We start from the raw sequence: 23,672 nt of genomic DNA, 5'->3' as shown, positions 1-23,672 counted from the left end.
GCGTTCCCAGAAGAGCTCAAGAAACTCACAGGAAAGGCTACCTTCCAGAGCAAGTCTTCCATTGTGATGAAACAACTATTTTACATAGCATTTACACTTTATTAGGTATTATAAGTAATCTAGAAATGATTTAAAGTATACGGGAGGATGTGCATAGGTTATATGGAAATACTACGCCATTTTATATAAGGGACTTAAGAATCCCTGGATTTTTGTATCCCTGGGGGTTCCTGGAACCAATCCCCCCAGATACCAAGGGACAGCTGTACTACTACATCTGCTTCCCACAACTTTTGTTTTATATAACTCAGCTCAAAATATTTTCTAATTTCCATTAGGCTTTCTTCTTTTACCAAGGTATTTCTTAAAATGCATCTCTTAACTCCCAAACATAAGGGGATGTTCTAGTTGTCAGTTTTGCTATGGATTTCTAGCTTAACTGTATCCTGTGATCAGAAAATATAATTTATCTGACTTCAATGCTTTGAAATTTAAGACTAAATTTATGTCTTAAAATATGGTCAATTTTTTAAAAATGTTTCATTACACTTGGAAAGTGTGTGTAGTCTGGAGTTTTGGACAAGTGTTCTATGTATGTTCAAGAGATAAAATGTTTTAATCTTGTTGCCCATATCTTCTATGTCCTTACTGATTTTCTGTGTGCTTGTTCTATCAATTACTGAGAAAAAGAGTGCTAAATCTTCCATTGTGGTTGGTTATTTGGCCATTGTTCCTTATAAGTTTTTGCTTTATTTTTAGTTATGTTATTAGATGTGTTCAAAATTAAAACAATTGTCGCCCTAGTTAAGTTTTATCAATATGAAGTGAGCCACCTGAACAATAATGTTCTTACCCTGAAGTCTATTTTGTCTGATATTAATTTAGCCACACTAGCCTTATTTATATAGGTATCTACATGGTATATCAGTTTATAACCCTTTTAGTTTCAGCCTTTCATATCCTTATGTTTATATCAAAGTGTTGAAAACTGTGTTTCACTGGATTTTTAAAATCCAGTCTGAAAATCTTTGTCTTTTCATTGGAACAGTTAGTCCTTTTACATTTAATATAATTGCTGATATATTTGGGTCTACATCTACCCACACCCTACTTTGTACTATCTGTCCCACTTGTTCTATGCTTTTGTTTCTCCCATTTTTTTCTTCTTTGATAATTTTTTATTTTTAAAAATCATTCCAAATGTCTCCCCTTTACTGGTTTGGAAGTTTTGTGCTCAAATTCTGTTCATTTCGAGGTTACCCTGGAAAATGTTACATGCATCCTTTAACTTATCACTGTCTAATGTTAATCAATACCTTAGCTCTTTCTCCATTTATCATCTCTTCTGACTAGTTGGCTATTGTTGTCATGTATTTTTTTAAAATTCATTAAGCATAATTTTTGTTTTAAGTAATCAATGTTCACTTGTATTTATTCACATATTTAAGACTGTTTATTCATCAACCTTTTTTCAACTCTGACTTTCATTTTCCTTCTGCCTAAAGTAAATTCTTCAGACTTTCCTTCTCTGAGTAAAATGGCTGATGGCAAGCTCCCACTGTTGTGTGTATAAAAGCGTATTTTACTATCATTCTTAAAACATATTTTTGCTTGACGTACCATTTGTCATTGGTAGCTATTTTCTTTCAAGACATTTAAAACATCCCACTGTTTTTTAGCTTCCACTACTTCCAGTCTAACTAATAATACTCTTTTGAAGGACTTAGCCCTTTTATCTATTTTCAAGATGTTCTATCTTTGGTTTTCTGCAGTATCACTATAATTTTTCTACATGTAGATTTCTTTTATCCATTTGGAATTTGTTAGATTGTTTTAAATCTCTAATGCGATGTCTTACATCAGGTTCTGAAAAATTTCCAGTCATGGGCCCTTCAAATATTGTCTCTGCTCCATTTTTATCTTCCTCCTTCTGGGACTCCAATTAAATATATGTTGGATATTCTCACTCTATCCTCTATGCCTTTTACCTTTTTCTCTTTATGCTATATTTGGAATAATTTCTTCTGGCCTACATTCCAGTTTTGGAGTCCCTGGGTGCTACAAACTATTAACGTGCTTGGCTGCTAACTAAAAGGTTGTAGGTTTGAGTCCACCCAGAGGTGCCTTAAAAGAAAGGCCTGATGATCTACTTCCAAAAAATCAGCCATTGAAAATCCTATGGAGCACAGTTCTACTCTGACATACATAGGGTCATTATGGGTCAGAACTGACTTAACAGCAACTGGCCCAGATCTTCCAGTTAACTAATTCTCTCTTTAGCTACATCTGCTTTTTCCTTAAACCTGTCTGTTGGGTTTTAATTTCAATTGTCCTATTTCAGTTCAAGAAGTTCTTTTGATATATTTTTTTTCAAATCTCCTAGGTCACTGTTACATATTGAATTATGTCTCCCAAAATATGTTATAAATCCTAAACCTCTATACCTGTAGATGTAATCCCATTCAGGAATGTGGTTTTGTTATGTTAATGAGAACATATCAGTGTAGAGTGTGTTTTAAGCTAATCACCTTTGAGATAGAAAAAGAACAGACTAGGTGCAAAGAAGGAAGCACAAAGGGGTAGAAGATACATGCCACATGAAGATCGCTAAGTGTCATGGATTGAACTGTGTCCCCCACAAATATGTGTCAGCTAGACTAGGCCATGATTCCCAGTAATGTGTAGTTGGCCTCCATTTTGTGACCTGATATAATTATCCTATGTGTTGTAAATCTCAACCTCTATGATGTTAATGAGGCAGGATTCAATCAACAGGATTAGACTGTATCTTGAGTCAATCTCTTTTGAGATATAAAAGGGAGAATCGAGCAGACGGGAGAGGGACCTCATATCACCAAGAAAGAAAAGCCAGCAGCAGAGTACATCTTTTGGACTCAGGGTCCCTGCACTAAGAAGCTCCTAGACCGGGGAAGACTGATAACAAGGACCTTCCCCCAGAGCCAACAGAGAGAGAAAACCTTCCCCTGGAGCTGGTGCCCTAAAATTGGACTTCTAGCCTCCTAAACCGTGAGAAAATAAATTTCTGTTTGTTAACGCCATCTACTTGTGGTATTTCTGTTATAGCAGCACTAGGTTAACTAAGACACCAAGGAGCTGAGGAACAGAAGCTGAAAAGAGACAAGGACCTTCCCCTAGAGCCAGCAGAGAGAGAAAACCTTCCTGTAGCGTTGGCACCCTGAATTCAGACTTCTAGCCTCCTAAACTGTGAGAAATAAATTTGTCTGTTAAAGCCATCCACTTACGGTACTTCCGTTATAGTAGCACAAGGAAATTATGACAGTCACCTTTTAGTTTCCTACTGTTTGGAACTATACTCAAACTTATTCTTTACTACTTGAAAAATAGAAATTACAATTTTTCTTATGTGTCTAACCATTCCAATGCATGAGATTTCTAAGGGTTTCTTTGTTATCTGTTCTCACTTGTCTTGTTTTCTTGCGTGGCCTGCTTACCTTTTACTGAATGCTGGTCATTTTACTTGAACAACTATTTAGAGGAACAATGTGAGACACCGGAATGAAAGCATCTTCCTTTTAAGAGGATTTGTGTTTGATTCTGGCAGGCACCTTCGAATTATGAACACAATGAACATAGTACACAATTAAGGCTTGAGGTCTGCCAGAAGACTTAGGCATTTTAAATCTAGGCTATAATTCCCCGAGATGGATGATCATCACCCTGAGGGTCCAGCCTTTTATTATCCCAGTATACTACAGTAAGGGCCTCCTGGATAGATTTCCCACCTTACTGAGGCCATGGATTTTGATACTGGTCACCCCAATCTTGAAATATTGATAAAACAAAGCTCAACTTTATTGCAATTTGCAAATGCACCCCGGGCAAAAAAAAAAAAAAAGCTTCCATACTCATTCACTTTCTGGAGTAAAAATTAAAGTCATTTCCTCAATTTTTACCTAAATGACCCAAGATACTTCTAAACAATGTGAAACAATGTGATCTGTGTGAGGAACTGAATTCTCCTGCCTATGAATTGACTCAACGGCAATGGGTTTTGTTTTTTATTATTAGAAAATACTAGCACTTAATGCATGCTATATCAGAGTCCTCTGCAAATGACTCAAAGACTATTTCTTACTAATTACAGAAGTATAACACTATATTTTTTACAATACTTAATTCTCTACCACTCTACTATTTAGGGCATGAATTCATGATTTTACATTCTCATTAATTTCTCCTATTAAAACAGTGGCATTCCTCTTATTGGTTCTAGTGCATGTGTATGTTTAAGTAGAAAGAAATGTGTGAGGTGATATTCTGATTTGCTGAAGCAGTATTTAGGCAAAAAATGTTTAGAGCAATCCCTTTAAGATAAAACAAAGCAAGTTTCTTAACTAAATTTTATACCCAATTTCATCATCTCTGAAACGGCCAGAATTTAAATAACGAATTTAATGGGCTCACATAAAACTAATGATCTACACAAAGGAAGACAAATAAAGCTGGCTATTTCTTATGCCTCAAAAATAGGAATGAATAGATACCCTAGTCAATCTTTCTGCTTCTTCATTTATTCAACAAACACTTATGAAGTACTTTCATATAAAAGAACCTCCAAAAAATTTCTATCCAGTCGGGGAAGTATACGAGTAAAGACGCAGAGGCTATAAAGGAAGCACAAAGTAAAAATTATCACACACAGCCTCTGGGGAATAGGAGGATACCTGGAAGAATCTCAGCTGTATTTTAAGGATGTGTAGAGTTAGTTGAGGGGAGAGATATTTCAGGCAAGGAAGCAAGAAACAATATGATACAGAACACTACAAGAACTTAGGTACTTCTGTTCCAAGAGAATAATAATCTCAGCTATACATGACAAAAATAAAAATAACCATTTCTTTCATCAAACTACTTAACTTTGGCAATTGGACAGGTGAAAATAGATCTTTTTATTTTCATTTAACTATGAATGAAGTAGAGTATTTTCAAAAGTTATTCATCATTTGGATTTCTTTTCTGTGAAATGTCTGCTCATATCCTTTGCAATTTTTCTGAGCATTTTTTCTCACTGAATTGTCAGAGCTCTGTTTTCCATCATGTGTTGCAAGTATTTTTCTCAATTTCTTGTTTGTCCTAATGGTATAGTAGTTTTCACTACATCAAAATTCAAAAAAATTTATTTAATTAAAAAAGTAATACATTATCTCTAATCTTTAGCTTCCTATACAATATTACAATGGATATTACTATACATTAATCGTTATGTAAATACAAGAATGTATCTACAAAAATGTTGAGCTGGCAAATGTTGTGTTATCTATATTTTTACAACAATTAAAAAAAAATGTACCTGCCTTAGTTATCTAGTGCTGCTATAACAGAAATACCGCAAGTAGGAAGCTTTAAGGAACAGAAATTTATTTTCTCACAGTTTAGGAAGCTAGAAGTCCAAATTCAGGGTGCTAGCTTAGGGGAAGGCTTTCTCTCTCTTTCTCTCTCTCTCTGTCTACTCTGGGAGAAGGTCCGTGGCCATCATGTGGCAAGTATCTTCCCCAATACTCAATACTTGCTTATTTATTTTGCTCTTTTATATCTAGCACCCTACACTAATACTACCTCATTAACATAACAAACAACTCAGGATTATAACCAAATGGGGCTATAACCACAGGCATGTTGTTGTTGTTGTTGGGTGGCGTCAAGTCAGTTCCGACTCATAGCAACCCCAGAGGTCAGAGGAGAACTGCCCCATAGGGTTTCCAAGGAGCGGCTGGTCAATTCAAACTGCTGACCTTTTGTTTAGCAGCTGAGCTCTTCAACACTACACCACCAGGGCTCCAACCACAGGTATAGATAGGGGTTTGGATTTACAACACGTATTTTAGAGGGGCACAATTCAATCCATAACAGCATCTGTACAGAATAAATTTCTAGAAGAATTTTCTGGATCAGAGAATTTAATTTTAACAGATATTGCCTTACCGACCCTCAAAATCTTTACACCAATTTACATTTCAACCAAAAGCCTGTTTCTTCACATCTCTACTAACACTAAATAAGAAACTGTTTGGTTTACCTAATAGGCAAAAAACAGTAATGCACTGTACTCTATATTTCCTCATTTTAAGGTGAGCATCTTATGTTTACAAGCAATTTGTAGCATTTTTTCAATGAGCTGCATATTCATACCCTTTGTCTATTCTTTTTTTTAACCCAAAAAACTCTTGTTTTTGTTTTTTGCCTTCTTTATATTTGGACATAGCCCTGAATATATCCCTTAAGGTTTTAAGAATTCGACTTGTCTACTGCTTAAGATTTCTTCACACATACAAAGACCAGTGGTACAATGGTTAAGCACTTGGCTGCTAACGGAAAGGTCAGCAGTTCAAATCTACCTAGCAGCTCTGTGAGAGAAGTAAGAGTACAGCCAAGAAAACCTTCTGTGGCAGTTCTACTATGTCACATACGGTTGCTATTAGTCAAAAATTGACTGGGAGGGACCTAACAACAACAGGAGCTAAGAACCTTGAAACAAGAGCAAACATGTAGTGATCTTTATAGAGTTGTGTACTTAACTTCTCTCTTTCACAGTATCCCTAATTTTCTAAATTTATAGGAAAGATAATCTCAAGCATCATTTGCATTGCTTTCATTGGTTTCCTTTGTTTCTACATTTGTTTGTTATTTTGGAATTAAAGATTTAATTATATAAACACCGAATATCAAACATATGCTTTCTGAGCATATCTTTAAGTATACAATCCATAATGCTGTAAAACAGCTGACTGAACACAGGTAATCAATCATATTATAGAATAATTAATGAAGAAAAACTGCCATTTTGTATCCTACTATAAATGATGTTATCGGCATAAGTGTGTCAATTTTAATGGGATTTGATATTGTTTTAGCCTAAAATGTGGTAATCCGGAGGTTCAGAAACACATAAAAATTTATTCCATTAAAAGTAATGGAATATCCTTTGAACTTACAGGAATTCTCCCAAAAGATTTCTCAGAGTCAAATTAATCTCTTAAGGGACATGATTTCTTTAAGAAATTGGACCTTTGTCATCTTGGAAAAATGTTTTGGTCATTTGTCCTTTGGTTTTATGTTAATTTTTGCTATAAAGAAGCTGCATTAATTCATTCAAAAATATCTGAGTGTCTACCAAATTCTCAATGCTGGAGATACATCAGCAAAAAAGAGACAAAATCCCTGCGCTCAAGGAGCTTACATTATAGCAGGCAAACTCAAGATTTCATTTTTTACATTTCAATCCTACATTGTGTAGAATTTGGTGTAAAGTCACTCCTTCTTTCCAGTGTAGACTATGGTCTGCAACTTTGTGATATCAAAACTCTAGTAATGCATTGACACAAACTTTTTGGAAAATAATTTTACAGTGAATATCAAAAGCTTTAAAAATAGCCTTAAAAACTTACATGCAAGTATACCTAGCAATTTCACTTCTTAGATTTTAACTAAAATAAAGATGTAAACAAATATTAAGATATTCGTCACAGCATTACAATACTAAAAAACTGGAAACAACCTCACTGTCCAATAGTAATGTAGCTGGTTGAACAGACTGTGGTACTTCTATATAATATACATGAAATACAATAATTCGAAAATCATATTTTAGAAAGCTATATAATGATATGAGAAAATCATATCTTGTTTAAAAATACCAGCTCCAAAGGGTATGAAAAATATGATCACATTTACATCAAAAAATATAGATGGCTATATACCAAAACATTAACCACAATTATCTCTAGATTGTAAAATTAGGAGCAACCTCATCCCTCTTTTTGCTTCTCTGTATTCCATATTTTCTACAAAATTAGAAAAAAAATTAACTCCAAAAATGAGTCAATAGAGAATACATTAGTATTCACAAAACTCAAAAGCTGTTTAAGAGTTTTAGTTTAATCTTTTACATAAAGATTAATTATGTTAAAACAAGAGCCAAAGTACATTTAATAGTTTGCGCTCTCCTCCTAATAAAAGTACTGTGACAATTTTACAAAATTAGAGTACTCCTTAAAAAGAAATGCTACATGTCCAATATTTCCATATGTAACTAGTATTAGATAATTAAAATAAAAATACATTTTGAATTAGTTACCTATCCAGGGCTTCCTTGAAGTATTTTCTCTGGACATCAAACTGAAAGACTGTACGTTCACAATCAGTTGAGGCATTGTCACTACCCCCATGTTTCTTCAGGAAGGCATCAAATCCATTCTCATCTGGATATTTCAAACTACCCATGAATACCACTAAGTGGAAAGAACACAAAATCATAGAATACAAAGATATATACGATATTTTATTATTAAGGGTTAATTTTCTTAAATGTATTGAAAAACTGAAAGAAAATATACCAACACATTAACAGGTTATGTTTCCTTGAAAGCTCATGGAAAATACTTTGTTCATTAAGCTTCTGTTTTAGGAATTTTCTATAATGCTCATATATTACTTTTACACTCAAAAAGCCAATAAAGAAAGATATGAAAAGACAAATATATACATATAACTTATTTGTAAAAAGGTTAAAATTTAAGTATAAGCATATATGCAAATTAAATCACTAACATAAACACTTATAAGGTGAAAAGCTTACCCTCAAACACCTTAGAAAACCAGAATATAAAAAATGAGTTAATTTCCAAAAACAAATATGGATTTAAATATTTTTAAATGTATTACAGTCACAGAGGTTTCATTTAGGTACATTTATAATTAAACTGAGGGTTTTCTGTTTTGTTTCATTTTCTAAGTCGTTTCATTCTAATCCTCACTTAATACAAGTACAATCGAGGAGATTAAAAGTTTTCCACTGTGATATTCGTAAGTCAAAGATTTTTTCTTAGCCTTTTCTCTTGTTAAACATACCGTATTTCTACCACCCAATTACCTATCCTTGAAATCAATTTATCCAAATTTTGGGGAAAAATACACACTCTGGAATGGTATTTTACAAAGATCTTACTGTGCTCCAAAAAGTGTGCCAGCCCGGGCAGGTCATCTGGATCAGCAAAACTCCCAACTCCAACACAAAGAGCCGCTGCAGACTGGAGTAAGTAGAACACATACAAATAGCGAGTCAATTCTAAAGGAATAATATTAGCATCTCATCTTAGGGATTTCTTTGGAGATGGATGATTCCCAAAAGAAACTAACAAAATTCTTTCCCTGAGAATCAGGAGGAGCAGCAAAGTGAAACTCACCAGAACTGTGTCAGTTTCACCCTGCTGCTCCTCCTCTTGCCATCCTGCCATATGCTGAACAGGTGCAGACCTAAGGGAAAAAGCAGAAAGAGACAGAAAAAAGGGGAAGGCGGACTTGGGCAGCCCACCCAAATATCACTTCATATCAGCATTTCAGAATTCTGAACCATGTTTGTTCCCTGGATTAGCAGATTTAGGAAATATGGAGAAGTAACAGATCTAGGTAGATCATCTCTGAAGATCTCTAAGCAATTAAAGTTTCTGTGTTCAGTAACTCAGTTACTAGAAGTGAAACTTCTCAACATGTTATTCTGAAAATTCTGTTTATTTGTATTAAAATAAAGAGTAAAATAACATTTCAGGAAAACATCTAACGATGATAAGTAAATGGTTAGAAGAGAAAATCTTTAGCTGTTAAAAACTACAAAACTAGATTTTAAAGAGGCTTTTTAGTTCTTCACTTCTTATTGAAGATACACTATACAGCATATAATACTTATCAATAGATAGTCTCCCAATACCTTGGGAAAATCAGAGTTTTAAGTCCAACAAAATAGATGGGCAAGAGGTGCACCAAATTTTGCACTTAAAATTATTAGGGCATACCATCATGTCATTGTAAACTAAAAGGCATAAAAAAAGGAGAAAAAAACAGTCAATTCAAATCTTTGAGCACAGGCAGCTGAACTGTAAACTTTTCCAATTTTATAAACGTCAATTTTAAAGGGCTAACATATTTGGTGAAACAGATTGTTTCGGAAAATGGTTACCCTCTCAGGAACAGAACTTTTATAAAAGAGCATGTACTTGATAAAGTGTCAGAAATGAAAAATATATTTTTAGAAGAACCAAACAGCCTCACTTAATAAATCCTGTCTTGAAGACTTGGGTCCATAAACTGATTTAAACTATGGAGAAATATCCACTTCTTCAAACTACAGTCTAACCTGTGATGTTTTTAATAGTTGCCTAACCTGCTTTCAGCTCCAACTACCCCATTAAGTTTTCTTGTCTCGAACAGCTGGGTTGAAGACATTTTTGTAAAAGTTGACTTAAACCACAGTATATCAGTCAGCTTTGACCACAGCAAAAACAGGCTCTGCAATTGCTAGAAAAGAAATTCATACTTGAGAATCTTCTACCCAAGAAATTCACACTTGAGAAATTCATACTTGAGAATTGAAATAAGAAAGCCCTGAACAAGTCATAACTCAATATATATCATACTTAAATTTCAATTTTGCCACCCAGACTTTAGCAAGTTTCTGAGATCAAGAACAACTCCATTTAAGGAGGCGGATGAAAAAGACGGCTCAGAAAAGTAGTTAACTTCTTTAGGTAAATGCTCCCCAAAAACCTATTAAAATTGGTTTCTTCCTAATTCCTTTGTTAATTCTCATATTTACCTTAAACAAGGTCCACATTTTTCAAATTAAATCACAACATTTCCAATCGCAAAAACCTTCTTATCAAAAAAAACTTTTTTTAGAAGTTGCCATTCCGTCAATTCCAATTCATGGCAATCCCATGTGTGTCAGAGTAGAACTGTGCTCCATAGGGTTTTCAATGGCTGATTTTTCAGAACAGCTCGCCAGGCCTTTCGTCCAAGGTAACTCTGGGTGGACTCAAACCTCCAACCTTTCGGTTTGCAACGAGCACATCAACACCACCAGGGATTCTGATACCACTGTTAAGCCACCTCTTATCTAGGCTTACTCTACTTTACTTCCATCTTCCAGACACTCATTTATTCAATGAATATATATTATGTTCCATTGTTACAATCATGCAATCTTTCCTTTCACCAGTGTACCCACTGCTTCAGAATCACAACAATCTGATCACCTTTTAGACCTACTTTAGGTCCCTCCATTCCTTTCTGATATGATCCAGAAAACTGGCTATCAATATTTTACAAAGAAAGGTATAATACTGAGTTCTCAGAAAAGAAGGGTAGCATCTAAGCCTTTTATTTTTATTTTTTTTTAATGATGACTAGAATCTGACCTTGCTGCTTCTAGACAGGTAAACTTCTAGGGTTTAACCCACTTAACTAAATAAAAAGGGCATACAAAAAAAGCTCAACGTACATCTTCAATTCATCAAACAGGTTTACAGATTGCTCTATAAATCTAAGGTATTTTATTATGTCTTGACAATAAAATAGCTGTCGAAATAATTTTTTAATTTTTGTACTACCAATGCAATATTTAATCCTTGTACCTTACTTCTCAGTTAATAGGAGATATAACAAATTCCAAAGCACAGGAAAAGCCACTTACAGACATAAATTACTTAGAGTGAAAGATAAATACAGAAAGAAATTTACAGATAGGAAATATTCAGTTAAGAAGTTACAGGAAATATTCAGTTAAGAAGTTATAACACAATTAGTCTTAGAGCTAAAATGGACCTGAAAAATTATACAATCTAATCTCATTTTAGAAATGAAAAAATGAAAAGGCCTAAGGTCATCCAGAAAGACAGGCACAGAGCAGAATTAAAATTCAGGTCTCCTGACTGCCACTGTTCTTCCTACTCTCTGACTTTTAGCTTTCCAACCTAAAATTATTTGGCCTATCATGCCATCCAAAAACAGAGGCATCACTCATAATGTGAGTAGCAAGGGGCAAACGGCTTCTTAAAAACATGATTCAACTCCTCCAACAACTTAGTGAAAAAAGTCATACGATCTTCCATAAATAATAAATTCAAAAATTTATTTAAAGCATATCCACTACTTGTACCTTATATTTTCAAAGTATAATACATTCGACATCTTAAAAATCTGGACTGTGAGTCCTATGCATGTGGACTGTATCAAGTTGAATATGATATTAATACTGAAAAACTAGATTTAATAAACACTTTCTGGTCAATTTCACTGTACTGCCTCCAAAATATTATCTTCTAATATAGGTGCGCTGTACTGCAAAATGGAGGCATTCTTCAAAAGATTTCTAGAGAGAAAAATTCTCCGTATCAAGCCCTATCTATTCATTGTTATTATATATTAGACTGACTCAGCTCAACTCCCCACTTCTATTTCAACCCTTCCAATTTGCTATTATTTTGTCCAGACCTTTGTTGCTTTCCCATAAAGAGAGGTAAATTACAATTATTTACCGACATAAAAATTACCCACAAGAGGACTTCTAGAATTTTAGGCCAGAGAAGGACTCTACAGTAACATTGTTCTTTTCTTCTTTTTCCAGTCTCTCCAGGGGTAACATTCTATCCCAGGCCAACAATCCTGCAGATCCTCATCTCTTTCTTTAGAAACCTAAACCCTACCTAGGCTTTTGTTTTTAAAACATGCAATACACATAAATTCAAGTATTACCTGTGATTATCTCTGATAGGGTTATGGGTGATACTTATATTTTTGCTTTTCTTTATTTTCCATTAGTTTCCATAATAAGCATTTATTACTTTTATAATCAGAGCAAAATGTTTTTTAAATGTAATCTTTATAGAGAATAAAGATAGCTTTACTGAAGATCAAAAGATATATATACTTCCTTTTTGCCATTAAGATATAAAGCATGAGTTTAGAACTTATCCCAAAGAATTCCCAAACTAGAAAAAGATTTAACAGATATGACTCGCACCTGTTTTTCAGTGGTTTTCTTTCTAGCTTCTACTCTCTCTTCTAATTCTTCCAACTCATTATCCTCAGTATCAAGATCATCATCATCGTGTTCGTCGTCATCATCAAACTCATCTTCATCATCAAAACCCTCTTCGTCATCATCTTCTATTTCAGCTCCAGAATCTTCATCTTCATCATCATCATCTTCCTCTTCTCCTTCTTCTTCTTCCTCTTCATCATCTGTTGCATCTCCTGTTTTACCTTCCATATTACTTAGGTCTGAAATCAAAAGTGCCTGCAAGCCATTCTGTAATTTGATGTATCTGAAAAAAGATCGCAAAACATTTTGAGTCAGTTACTCATTACACTACACCAAGACAAGTGATCAGCTTAGCAGAATAAATTAAAAATCCGAGTATATACACATACTATTATGGACTAAATTGTGTCCCCCAAAACATGTGCTGGAATCCTAACCCCTAGTAATCCTATTAGGAAATAGGGTTTTCTTTGTTATGTTAATTAGATCATGCCCTAGTAGGATGGGTTCTAAATTTAATCATTTCTGAGCTTTAGAAAGAGCAGATTAGCGTACAGAGATACGCACACATGGGGCAGGGGGAATGGATACAGACTCTATGAGGATCATCTGCAAGCCAAGGAACCAAGAAATGCCCAGAACTACCTACAAGGAAGGAATCTACATGGCCAAGAACCAACACCATGATTTGGACTTTTAGCTTCTAGAACTGTGAGGAAATAAATTTCTGTTCTTTAAAGTCATCCAATTGTGGTATTTCTGTTATAGCAGCACTAGGAAACTAAAACACATACAAAACCAGTGCTATTTTTAAAATAATAAAATTGGCTGCTTCTGGGGAGAGGAACCTCAGAAGCTACTCAGTTACTGAGAAGCTGGAGGGAAAAGATGGGAGGGACACTTTTCACTGTATACCCTTTTTGTATTTTTTAAATTTTGAACTATGTATATACATTTACATATTGAAAAAACAAATTTTAGAAGTTAAAAACAAATAAAAATAGCATACACACCAATCCCACTACTTGGTCTCCCCTACTATTTTTTAGTTTGTAAGTACTTAAACATTCAACCATACCAGAAGATTTAACCTAAGAGAAAGGTATCCCTCAAAATACAGCACAGTCATGTCAGTTTAAGTATTAAAGCAAAACCTCATAAATTAAAACCCTGTTGATTCCTTTTTCTACAATGTATTTGACTTTATACCAGTCTCCGAAGCTGCTTTTATGGATTAAAGACAGAGCTGTACCTCTGAGAAAACTAAATCCCACAGACTGGTAGCCCTGCAGGAAGATGACTATCCTATTTAGTAAAACTACCATACCAGTTCAATGACTGGATACCTACTATAGATTGCTTCATTTTACTCATTCTTTCATGTGTTTATTCATTAGGCATTCAGCACCAATTACGTGTCAGATACCATGCTACAATAAGAATAAAAATAATTAAAACTACCTTCCTCACTGTCAGGCATACACTGTTTAGTAATGAGACAATCAAACCAGTACAATACAGTATTCCAGAGATAAGCACAGAATGTTAGAAAGCAGCAGTCAGGGAAGGCCTCTGAGACAAAGTATATTTAAGCTGAGCCTTTAAGATGAAAAAAGTTAACCAAGTAGAAACTGAGAGGAAGAATAACACACGAAGAAAGACAAGGAAGGGTGCCTCTGGCTCAAGATAGAGAACTATACAAATAGATTTAACTCCTTTCTATATCAAAAATCCCATTTAAATGACAGAAAAACATTTTTTTGTGGTTTTTTTTGCTTTGGGATTTTTTGAGAATAAAATCATTACAAAAAATAAAAAAGAATGCTGCTACCAGACAAGAAATTTTAAGAAATTATTAGAAGACAATATGTAAATTTAATCAGATTAATGGAGAAAATAGAGAAAAACACAACCTAAATATATATGGTAAGATACTGGTTCTTCCCAAGAAAGCCTAGATCTCCAGATCAATGAATGAAAAGAGCAGGGAGAGCCTCAAGATGATAAGCTCAATTATTAATTAAACTGGAAACAACCCAAATATCCACTTAGAGCAGAATGGAAACACTATATATTCACAAAAAGGAATTATTTTCACACAATAGAATATTGTAAAACTGGGGAATACACACTTCAGCAACAAGCTACAACACTGGTAAATCTTTAAAACATCACAATGAATGAAAAAACCAAGTCACAGAAGACTACTCAGCATATGAATATTATTCATATAAAGGCAAAAACAAGTAAAAGTAAAGAGCATCTTGTTTAGGTATACATATATATGTGATAAAACTTTTTTTAGGCAAAGGAGTGGTAAACAAAACACTCAGAATAGTTGTTGGGGGAGATACAGATGGATAAGATAGGCAAGGGCACAGAATCTAGTTCTTAAATTGAGTGATGAGTTATTCATCTTGAGTTTATTATTCACCACTTACACAGAAGTTGCATGTTGGGCATATAACAAATATTACAGTCTTAAATAGTAATTAAAGAATTTCAGTCATAATTTGGCCAATCAGGCCACACCCCTCCCTGCCAAATAATTAGCCAAACAGCAGCAGCACAAGAACTTTTTCTAAGAATGTGAACAATCTGCCCAAAATTGAATCCTAGTATGAATCTTAGAGACAGACAGAAGCAGAAGCGCAGTTTGAGACTGTCCCAGACATCAAGACAGGTTAAAAAAGAAAGAGTGGAAGGAGTGAAACTCTACTCAGCTTTTGTAAAGTGCATTTTTTTTATTAGCTTGAAATTTTCAAAATAAAAAAGAGAACAGGAAAAAAAAGTCTAAAGGCATTCTACTTTCAAAATAATCACAAATCTGATAACTTATCATCTCTACAACCACTTCTCTAGTCCATGCTGCCATCCATCTCTAGTCTCCTAACTGGTCTCCTTGTTTCCACCCTAACCTCAATATCCTAGCATAGCCACCCCCTTAACACACACACACGCACACACACACGCACACACACACACACACACACACACACAGTGTCTACTCAGCAGTCTGAATAAAGCAGATCAGGTGACTGTCCTTTTCAAAAACCATCAATGGTTTCCTATAATACTTGGAATAAAATCCAAAATCCTTATCATGGCCTCCAAAGCTCTAAATAATCTGGTCCCCTACTACCTTTCCAACCTTCTTTCCCTTGTTTTCTCTAATCTGACCAAATGACTCTGTTGTTTCTTGAACACTCCAAACAGGCTTCTATGTCAGGGACTTTGCACTTGCTGTTTCCTCAGCCCTAAAAGATTTTGCCCCAGATATAGTATTTGTACGGCTGCTCAACCTCTTTCAAGTTTTTGCTGAAATTTCCTCCTTTCAGAAATGCCTTCTCTGACCACACTATCTAAAATAGCACCTCAGTCAATCTCTATCCTTTTTTACCCTGCTTAAAACTTCTTTATAGCATTTATCATTACTCAACTTTACGTTTGTTTTCTGTCTGTACCTTTAGAATGTTAGCTCGGTCTTTTTTCTTCATAGCTATATCCCCAACACCTAACATAGCACATGGTATGTTCCAAAGATTTAAGAAACATTTATTGAAAGAACAAAAGAATGTTAATGTCTGAAGGGGCCCTAATACACGGTAGGTACTTAATATCTGCTGAATGGAACAAAATATCAGATAAAATCTAACACCTAGTTTTGTAAAAATAAATAAAATTATGTGTACCCACATGTACACATTAAATGTATATGAAGCTACAGCAATAGAACTAAAAGGATACAAACCAAATTTAATAGTTGTATGTATCTGGGGAGAGGAATAAGAGGAGAAAGGACTTCCATGCTTTATAATTTCTGAACTTTTTCAATCTCTTATAATAAAAGTACAGTCAATTCTCAACATTCATGGTTGTTATTTTCTATAAAGAATTAGCAAATACCAAACCAGCCTTGTTAAACTGCAGATGGGAATTTTTTGCTACTTTGCACATATACACGTCCACAAATGACCACAAAAGCACTGCAAGATATTTTTTTAACAAACAAACACTTGCCAAAATGGAATTCATGAATACTGAGGAGCTACTGTATATTCATTATTTGTGCAATAAAAACGATTTAATAAAAATCCCAAATCCACTCCTTAGCAAGTTAAGAACACAAAAAGATGTCCTTAGCTTAATTGAGGGTAGCTTCCACAAATAAACAACAAATTCATTTAAAGTCAGTAATGAATAAAATGTCCATTATCATCACTTCCATTCAACATTGTATTGGAGATCACAGCCAATGGAAAAAAGATACAAAATATAAATATTAAACATATACTGGAATGCTGTCAGAAAAATAGCAAAGTAGGCAGCCCCAAACACCCACCCCTCCACAGAAATATCAAATAAAAAAAAAAGATGATGAAAAATTTGGAAATGGATAGTAGTGACTGTTGCACAACATAGTAAAGGTAGTTAATGTCACTGAACTGTACACATAAAAATGGTTGAAATGCTTTGTTACGTGTATTTCCTAATAAAATTTTTTAATTAACAAATAGTAATAAATTAAAAAACAAACAAACAAAAACAGCAACTGTCAGAAGCAACTTCATCAGTACTCTGGAAAACAGTCAAAAGTTTATATAGCAACTAAATGAATGCCAAATCAAGAAAAAGGCAACTGAAAAACAGTAGGAAAACTTTGTGGCATTTTAACTTGCCCTTACTTCAACACCTCCCTGGCTCAGCAGCAGTCTTAAAGACAGAAGCCCCGATTTGCAGCATGGGTCTCTGCTCACTATTTCCAAAGGAAGCAGAGGAGAACTTGTTTGTAAATTATTATGTTTATTTGTTCTAACCTATCTGGGGTCTACCTGAAAGACTGATGCAAGACACGCATCTCTGTTCTGCCTAACCTGAAAATCACTCAGGGCATAAAAGTGATGGGCTTGCTCAAAAGCATTGTAAGGTGACTGAAAAACCTGCAGCCACCTGGGGCAAAAGATTACAAACAAGAGACTACCTAAATCCTGGAAGGAAAAGCAGGAGTTTCTTTGGGAAATTAGGGCATTCAAAAGCAGCTACCATGGGGGGAATTTAGAAAGTCACACACATACCCAAGACAGGATGCACACTCAGAAAAGACCTATGAAAACCCTAAGCTTTCCCCACTGATCTATAGGCTCAATATAAGCAGAAGTTGAAAACTGAGGCAGACTGTAAATGGCCTGGCTAAGTGATAAAGCAGTGCCCCAGCTAAGAGTCAACTCAAAGACTGGGAGAGGTTTTGTTTTGTTTTTTTTTAAGCTACAGGCATTCAAGGAAATCTCAGTCATATCACTGATTGGAACAAGCTAAGCCTTCAACAAGCAAAAACAGCAAACTCGAGGGAAGAGGGAGAATCTAATTTCCAGAGTTATCACATTATAATGTTCTAATGTCCAGTTTTCAACAACAAAATCACAAAGCATACAAAGAAATTTTAAAAATATGACCCACTCAAAGTAAAAAAGTAAACTGACAAAAAGTAAAGATAATGGGCTTACCAGAGAAAAACTTTAAATCAACTGTCTTAAATATGCTCTAAGAGCTAAAGGAAATCATCGACAAAAATCCAAAGAAAACCAGGAAAATGATGTATGAACAAAATGAGACTATCAATACAGAAATAGAAATTATAAAAAAGAACCCAAACAAAAATTCTGGAACAGAAAATCACAATAACTGAAATGAAATAGTCACTAAAAGCATTCAACAGCAGATCTGAGCAAGCAGAAGAAAGAAATCAGTGAACTTGAAGACAGGACAACTGAAATTATCCAGTCTGTGGAACAGAAAGAAAAAAGAATGAAGAAAAGTGAACAAAACCTAAGGGATCTGTGGGATATCATCAAGCCGACCAACATATGGACTATGGGAGTCCTAAGAGGAGATAAGAGGTAGAAAGAATATTTAAAGAAATAATGACCAAAAAGTCACCAATTTGCTGAAAGATATGAATCTACACACGTAAAGATTGCTCAATGAACTGCAAGCAAATTAAACTCGAAGAGATCCATACCAAGACACATAATCAAACTGCTGAAAGACAAAAGACAGAACCTTGAAAAAGTCAAATAACAAGTGACTCGTCACGTTTAAGGATCCTCAGCAAGATTAACAGCTAACTTCTTATCGGCTTTGGACATATTATCAGGAAGGACCAGTCCCTGGAGAAGGACATCATGCTTGGTAGAGGGTCAGCAAAAAAGAAGACCCTCAACAAGATGTATTGACACAGTGGGTGCAACAATAGGCTCAAACATAGCAATGATTGTGAGGATGGCACAGGACTAGGCAGTGTTTCTTTCTGTTGTACACAGGGTCACTACGAGTCAGATGTGACTCGATGGCACCTAACAACAGCCTCCTGTAAGAAAAATAAATGTGTTTGTTAAAGTAACCCACTTATGGTATTTCTGTTACAGAAGCACTAGATAACTAAGACAACTACCTTCAGATTAACCTATTAAAACATTGCTTTACTTGCATCATTTTCATGCTCCAGAACACACAACTTCTTAGCATGTACCAAGTATAATTCACTCATTCTCTACATTAGATATTTCAAACTTTCACCTCTCAAGGTTTCCCCTATACTTCCCCTACAGCTTCTCCAAGGACCATTTAGGCAGACCTTAATGCCTACTTTAAAGAGCCCTGGTGGCACAGTGTTTAAGTGCAAACCAACAGGTCAGCGGTTCAAATCTACCAGCTGCTCTGCAGGAGAAACATGTGGCAGTCTGCTTCCCTCAAGATTGATGGCCTTGGAAACCTATAGGTGGTTCTACTCTGTCCCATACAGTCACTATGAGTTGGAACTAACTCGATGGCCAACGGGTTTGGTTTGAGTTTAATGCCTGCTTTACAGGAAACAGCAAAAAAAGTCTGTAAGGCAAGAATTCTTTGAATTTCTCACTGCCTCATCCACACTCATTATACCTTCTTCCACTTTCAGTGAAATTTTCTCTTCCTTCTCTCTAAAACCCATCCCTCCTTGTATGTTCTTGATCTTGTCACCTCACTACTAAGGACCTTTTTCCATCCATTATCTCCTGTATCTTCAAACTCTCCTTCTCTGATTCTTTTTCTCCTCAAGCACTAAACATACTCAAGTATTTTCCATCTTGAAAAAAACTCTCCCTTGACACTCTGTACTGCTTTATCCTATAACCTCTTTCCATCTCCTCCCATTTAACACCAAACTTCTTTAAAAAGTCTACCTCCCTACCTAAAATTTTCTGCTTTCTATTCATTCCCTTAAATCATTGCAATCTGGCTTCTGCCTCCTTACCATTCCTTTGAAGCTGATTTTCATTCCTTTGAAGCTGATTTTATGAGGGAGCAATAATTTCTTGGGTGCTATTTCCAAAACACAGTATAGGTCCTTGTTATTTGACCTTTCAGTAATGATTGTTCCTTGCTTAAAATATTCTATTCCATTGGTTCTTCATTTAAAAAAAAAAAAAAGGCCACTATATCTAGTTTTTCCCCTGCTTCCCAACTGTCCCTTTTGAATTGTTTATGGGTTGCTCTTCTGTGTTCTTAAAAGTTCTTTAGCCTTAAAGAGATTCAGTAACTTGCTCAACGTCATACAACTACTTAATGGGAAACTAGATAGTCACATAGACAACTAAAAATGCATACTTTACACCTATATTTATCCTATTACCTATTACATTTAATGCATTTCAGCTTCAGTATCTGCTCCCTGACTCCACCCTTTAGATTATGAGCTCCTTGAAGGCAAGACTGCTCTTATCATCATTCAGTTCTTCAAAAAGAGCACTTTTTAATACTAAATTTTATTTCCAAAAAAAATTTTTTGTTAAGAATAATAATAAATGTTCTATCCTTATCAGTCCACATTGAAGAAATCAGTCTAAAGAACAGTAACAGACTAAAGCTGTTTTATTAAAGTCATATTACTATTTAGAAGATTTAATGTATTTTAGCCTTAAAAGCACTCACTTTGTTAAATGAGCTTGAATCTCACAAGGTAAGACCTAGCTTACCTCTACTTTATAAGACAAAAAAAGTGCAACCAAAATCGAGTGTTTTAAAGTCAGTTATCAAATTCTATATTAAAGGGATTAGATGGTGTTAAGTTCCTAGAATTATATATATACGAGTAAGCACATGATTTCTCTTGTATGTCTAAGATTCTATGATCATATTATTAAGGTGGATATATACACACAAATTCCCTGGGTGGCACAAATGGTTTGTGCTCAACTACTGACCTAAAAGCTGGTAGTTTAAAGCTACTCAGCAGTGACACAGAAGAAAGGCCTTGAGATCTGCTTCTGAAAAGATTAAGACAATAAAATCCTATAGAGCAATTCTACTCTGTAACACATGTGGTCACCATGAGTCAGAATCAACTCTACAGCAATGGGTTTGGTTTTCGGTTTAATACGTACCAATGCAAATTGCTGCCTTACATATTTTATAAAAGTATTACTATCCCAGGGGTTTTAGTTGAAAAGAACAGTAAACCCATGTTTTTCCCAACCAATATAAAAGAAAATGTTCTCCTATTTTCTGATATATAGCTGCCTTCCGATATCTCAGATTTGCCTAAGGCTTCTGCTCCCAAATAGTGAGCTCCTAACTATTTGAGAGGCCAGCAAGTGTTAGTCATAATTGTGTTCTCAAAGATGTCCTGCTCACTAGGAGTGTAATCCTCCTTCTGTTCATCAGCACACAGGAGTAAACAACATAATAAATGGTAGGAGACAACTTGTACCTTATTCAGCATTCACCCAGTGTTTTCTGTATTATATTGAGAATTTATCAGGATTACCATATCCTCACTTGTAACAATCTGACAAAAATTTAAATTAGAAGGTCTTGCCCTTTAGAAACTTACACATGTCTTCATATGTTCTCTCCTCCCCCACAGAAATATAGGTCTTTTTACAAAAAGTTAAACATGAAAAGTGTTTTACACTTATTTAAGTCCAATCCAAACTTCCTAACAAAAGTGCTCTTCATTGTTAAAATAATTTGCTACTTAGCAGGGGCAGATTATCCAATAAGCAAGGTAAGCACAGGCTTACTTACTAATCTGTAGTGAACAATTTCACATTCACCCATATCAGGGATTATAAATTTGAAAAGTGGCTTTGATTCTGTAGGAAGGTGCGATGGGTTTGAGAGAGAGACAGATGCCAGCCATACCTAGAAGCAGAGTCTTTGATGTGGTGAAAAAAATGTGAAATTTGTTCACTACAGATGATCTGGTAAGCAGGTAAGCACTGTGAATGAAGACTTCAACAACAGTTCCCATTCTGGAGTCTCTTAAGCTTTCCAGAAGAGAAATCAATCAACACTTACGGAGTATTTATACAGGTTCATAAAAAAGGTATAAGAGGTGTCCTGCAGGTATGCTCAATATTTCCAAAGAACTGAATACAAATTACACATACACAAAAGTAACATTCCACAGGCTATTACTTAATAAATACAGACAGGTAAACAAATCTTTCAAGGCATTATATCACAACATTCCTTTAAAACAGGTGCTCTTCTGGTGCTTATTCACACATTCAAAAAGACATACAATTCTGTGATATGATATATGTATTGTAATGCACCATGTACAAAGTCCTGCTAAAATACAGTGGAAGAAGGGATTACTTCTGCCTGGGGAGACTTTACAGATATAACATGAGTGGGGCCTGGAAGGGTAACTCAGCTTTCTGGCCTGTAGATGCCTCACATATGTTTCTGGTTACAAAATTTTACAGAAATTAACTTTAAGATGGATAAGTTTTTAAAGATCATCTAGTCCTGAGATTTTTCACCTTTATTTTAAAGTTACAAAACCATAAAACAGGTAAAAGTGGACCTGCTCATTTGAAAAGGAGTAAAGGTTATTGGAAAACATTCTATTCTAGTCAGCCCTATTCATTTTAAAATAAGAAAGCTGAGACATCAAGAAGGACAAAGATTTGGCCATGATGATAGAAATGCAAACACACAGCTTATTCAAAGAACACTTCTTAAGCATCATTTCCTCTTTGAAGTCTTTCCTAACTTCCCAGGTGGAATTTGACATTCCTTACTTTATTCCCCAATATAGATCACATACTTCCACTACGACTTCTAGAAAACTTTAGTGCCCTTACTTTACTTTAACATGTCTGTGTCGCTCTACTACACTGTTAAGTTCCCTGAAAGCACGGATTGTCTTAATCATCTTTGTTATGTCCAGCACCCGAAATAAAATGTTACTTATTAAGTTATACTACACTAGGTTTCCTCACAACTGGACCAATAAGCAACATCATAATAAATGGAGAAAAGACTGAAGTTGTGAAAGATTTCATTTTACTTGGATCTACAGTCAACAACCTTGGAAGCAGCAGTCAAGAAATCAAACAACATATTGCACTGGGCAAATCTGCTGCAACAGACCTCTTTAAAGTGTTGAAAAGCAAAGATGTTGTGCGCCTGACCCAAGCCATGGTATTCTCAATCATCTCATATGCATGTGAAAGCTGGACAATGAATAAGGAAGACAGAAGAAAAACTGATGCCTTTGAATTATGGTGTTGGCGAAGAATATTGAATATTGAATATACCATGGACTGCAAGAAGAATGAACAAGTTTGTCCTGGAAGAAGTACAACCAGAATGCTCCTTAGAAGTGAGGATGGTCAGACTTCGTCTCACATACTTTGGACATCTTATCAGGAAGTACCAGTCCCTGGAAAAGGACATCATGCTTGGTAAAGCAGAGGGTCAGCGAAAAAGAGGTAGACCCTCAATGAAATTGACTGACACAGTGGCTGCAACAATGGGCTCAAACATA

The 23,672-nt window shown here is 35.0% G+C and overlaps 1 protein-coding gene across 3 annotated transcripts in view; it reads right to left on the bottom strand.

Annotated features, from left to right (window-relative positions):
* The window catches only part of NRDC (nardilysin convertase), an 88,557-nt gene that overhangs the window by 63,029 nt on the left and 1,856 nt on the right, over positions 1-23,672 (bottom strand). For 2 of the 3 annotated variants that reach the window (XR_002823239.1, XM_004371740.2), the window contains exons 2-6: positions 12,836-13,139; positions 10,199-10,332; positions 9,225-9,294; positions 8,987-9,068; positions 8,117-8,270 (exon numbers count right to left, since the gene is read on the bottom strand). Coding sequence is in view for 2 of the 3 variants with exons in the window: in XM_004371740.2 (XP_004371797.1) it covers positions 8,117-8,270; positions 8,987-9,068; positions 9,225-9,294; positions 10,199-10,332; positions 12,836-13,139 (744 nt within the window). In the remaining variant the exon portion in view is untranslated. The remainder of the gene's footprint in view (positions 1-8,116; positions 8,271-8,986; positions 9,069-9,224; positions 9,295-10,198; positions 10,333-12,835; positions 13,140-23,672) is intronic. The other variant, XM_004371741.2, reaches the window with a different exon arrangement.

This window comes from Trichechus manatus, unplaced genomic scaffold (genome assembly GCF_000243295.1).
Source record: "Trichechus manatus latirostris isolate Lorelei unplaced genomic scaffold, TriManLat1.0 scaffold00015, whole genome shotgun sequence".
NCBI lineage: Eukaryota > Metazoa > Chordata > Mammalia > Sirenia > Trichechidae > Trichechus > Trichechus manatus.
This window is presented reverse-complemented; position numbering and strand designations above follow the sequence as displayed.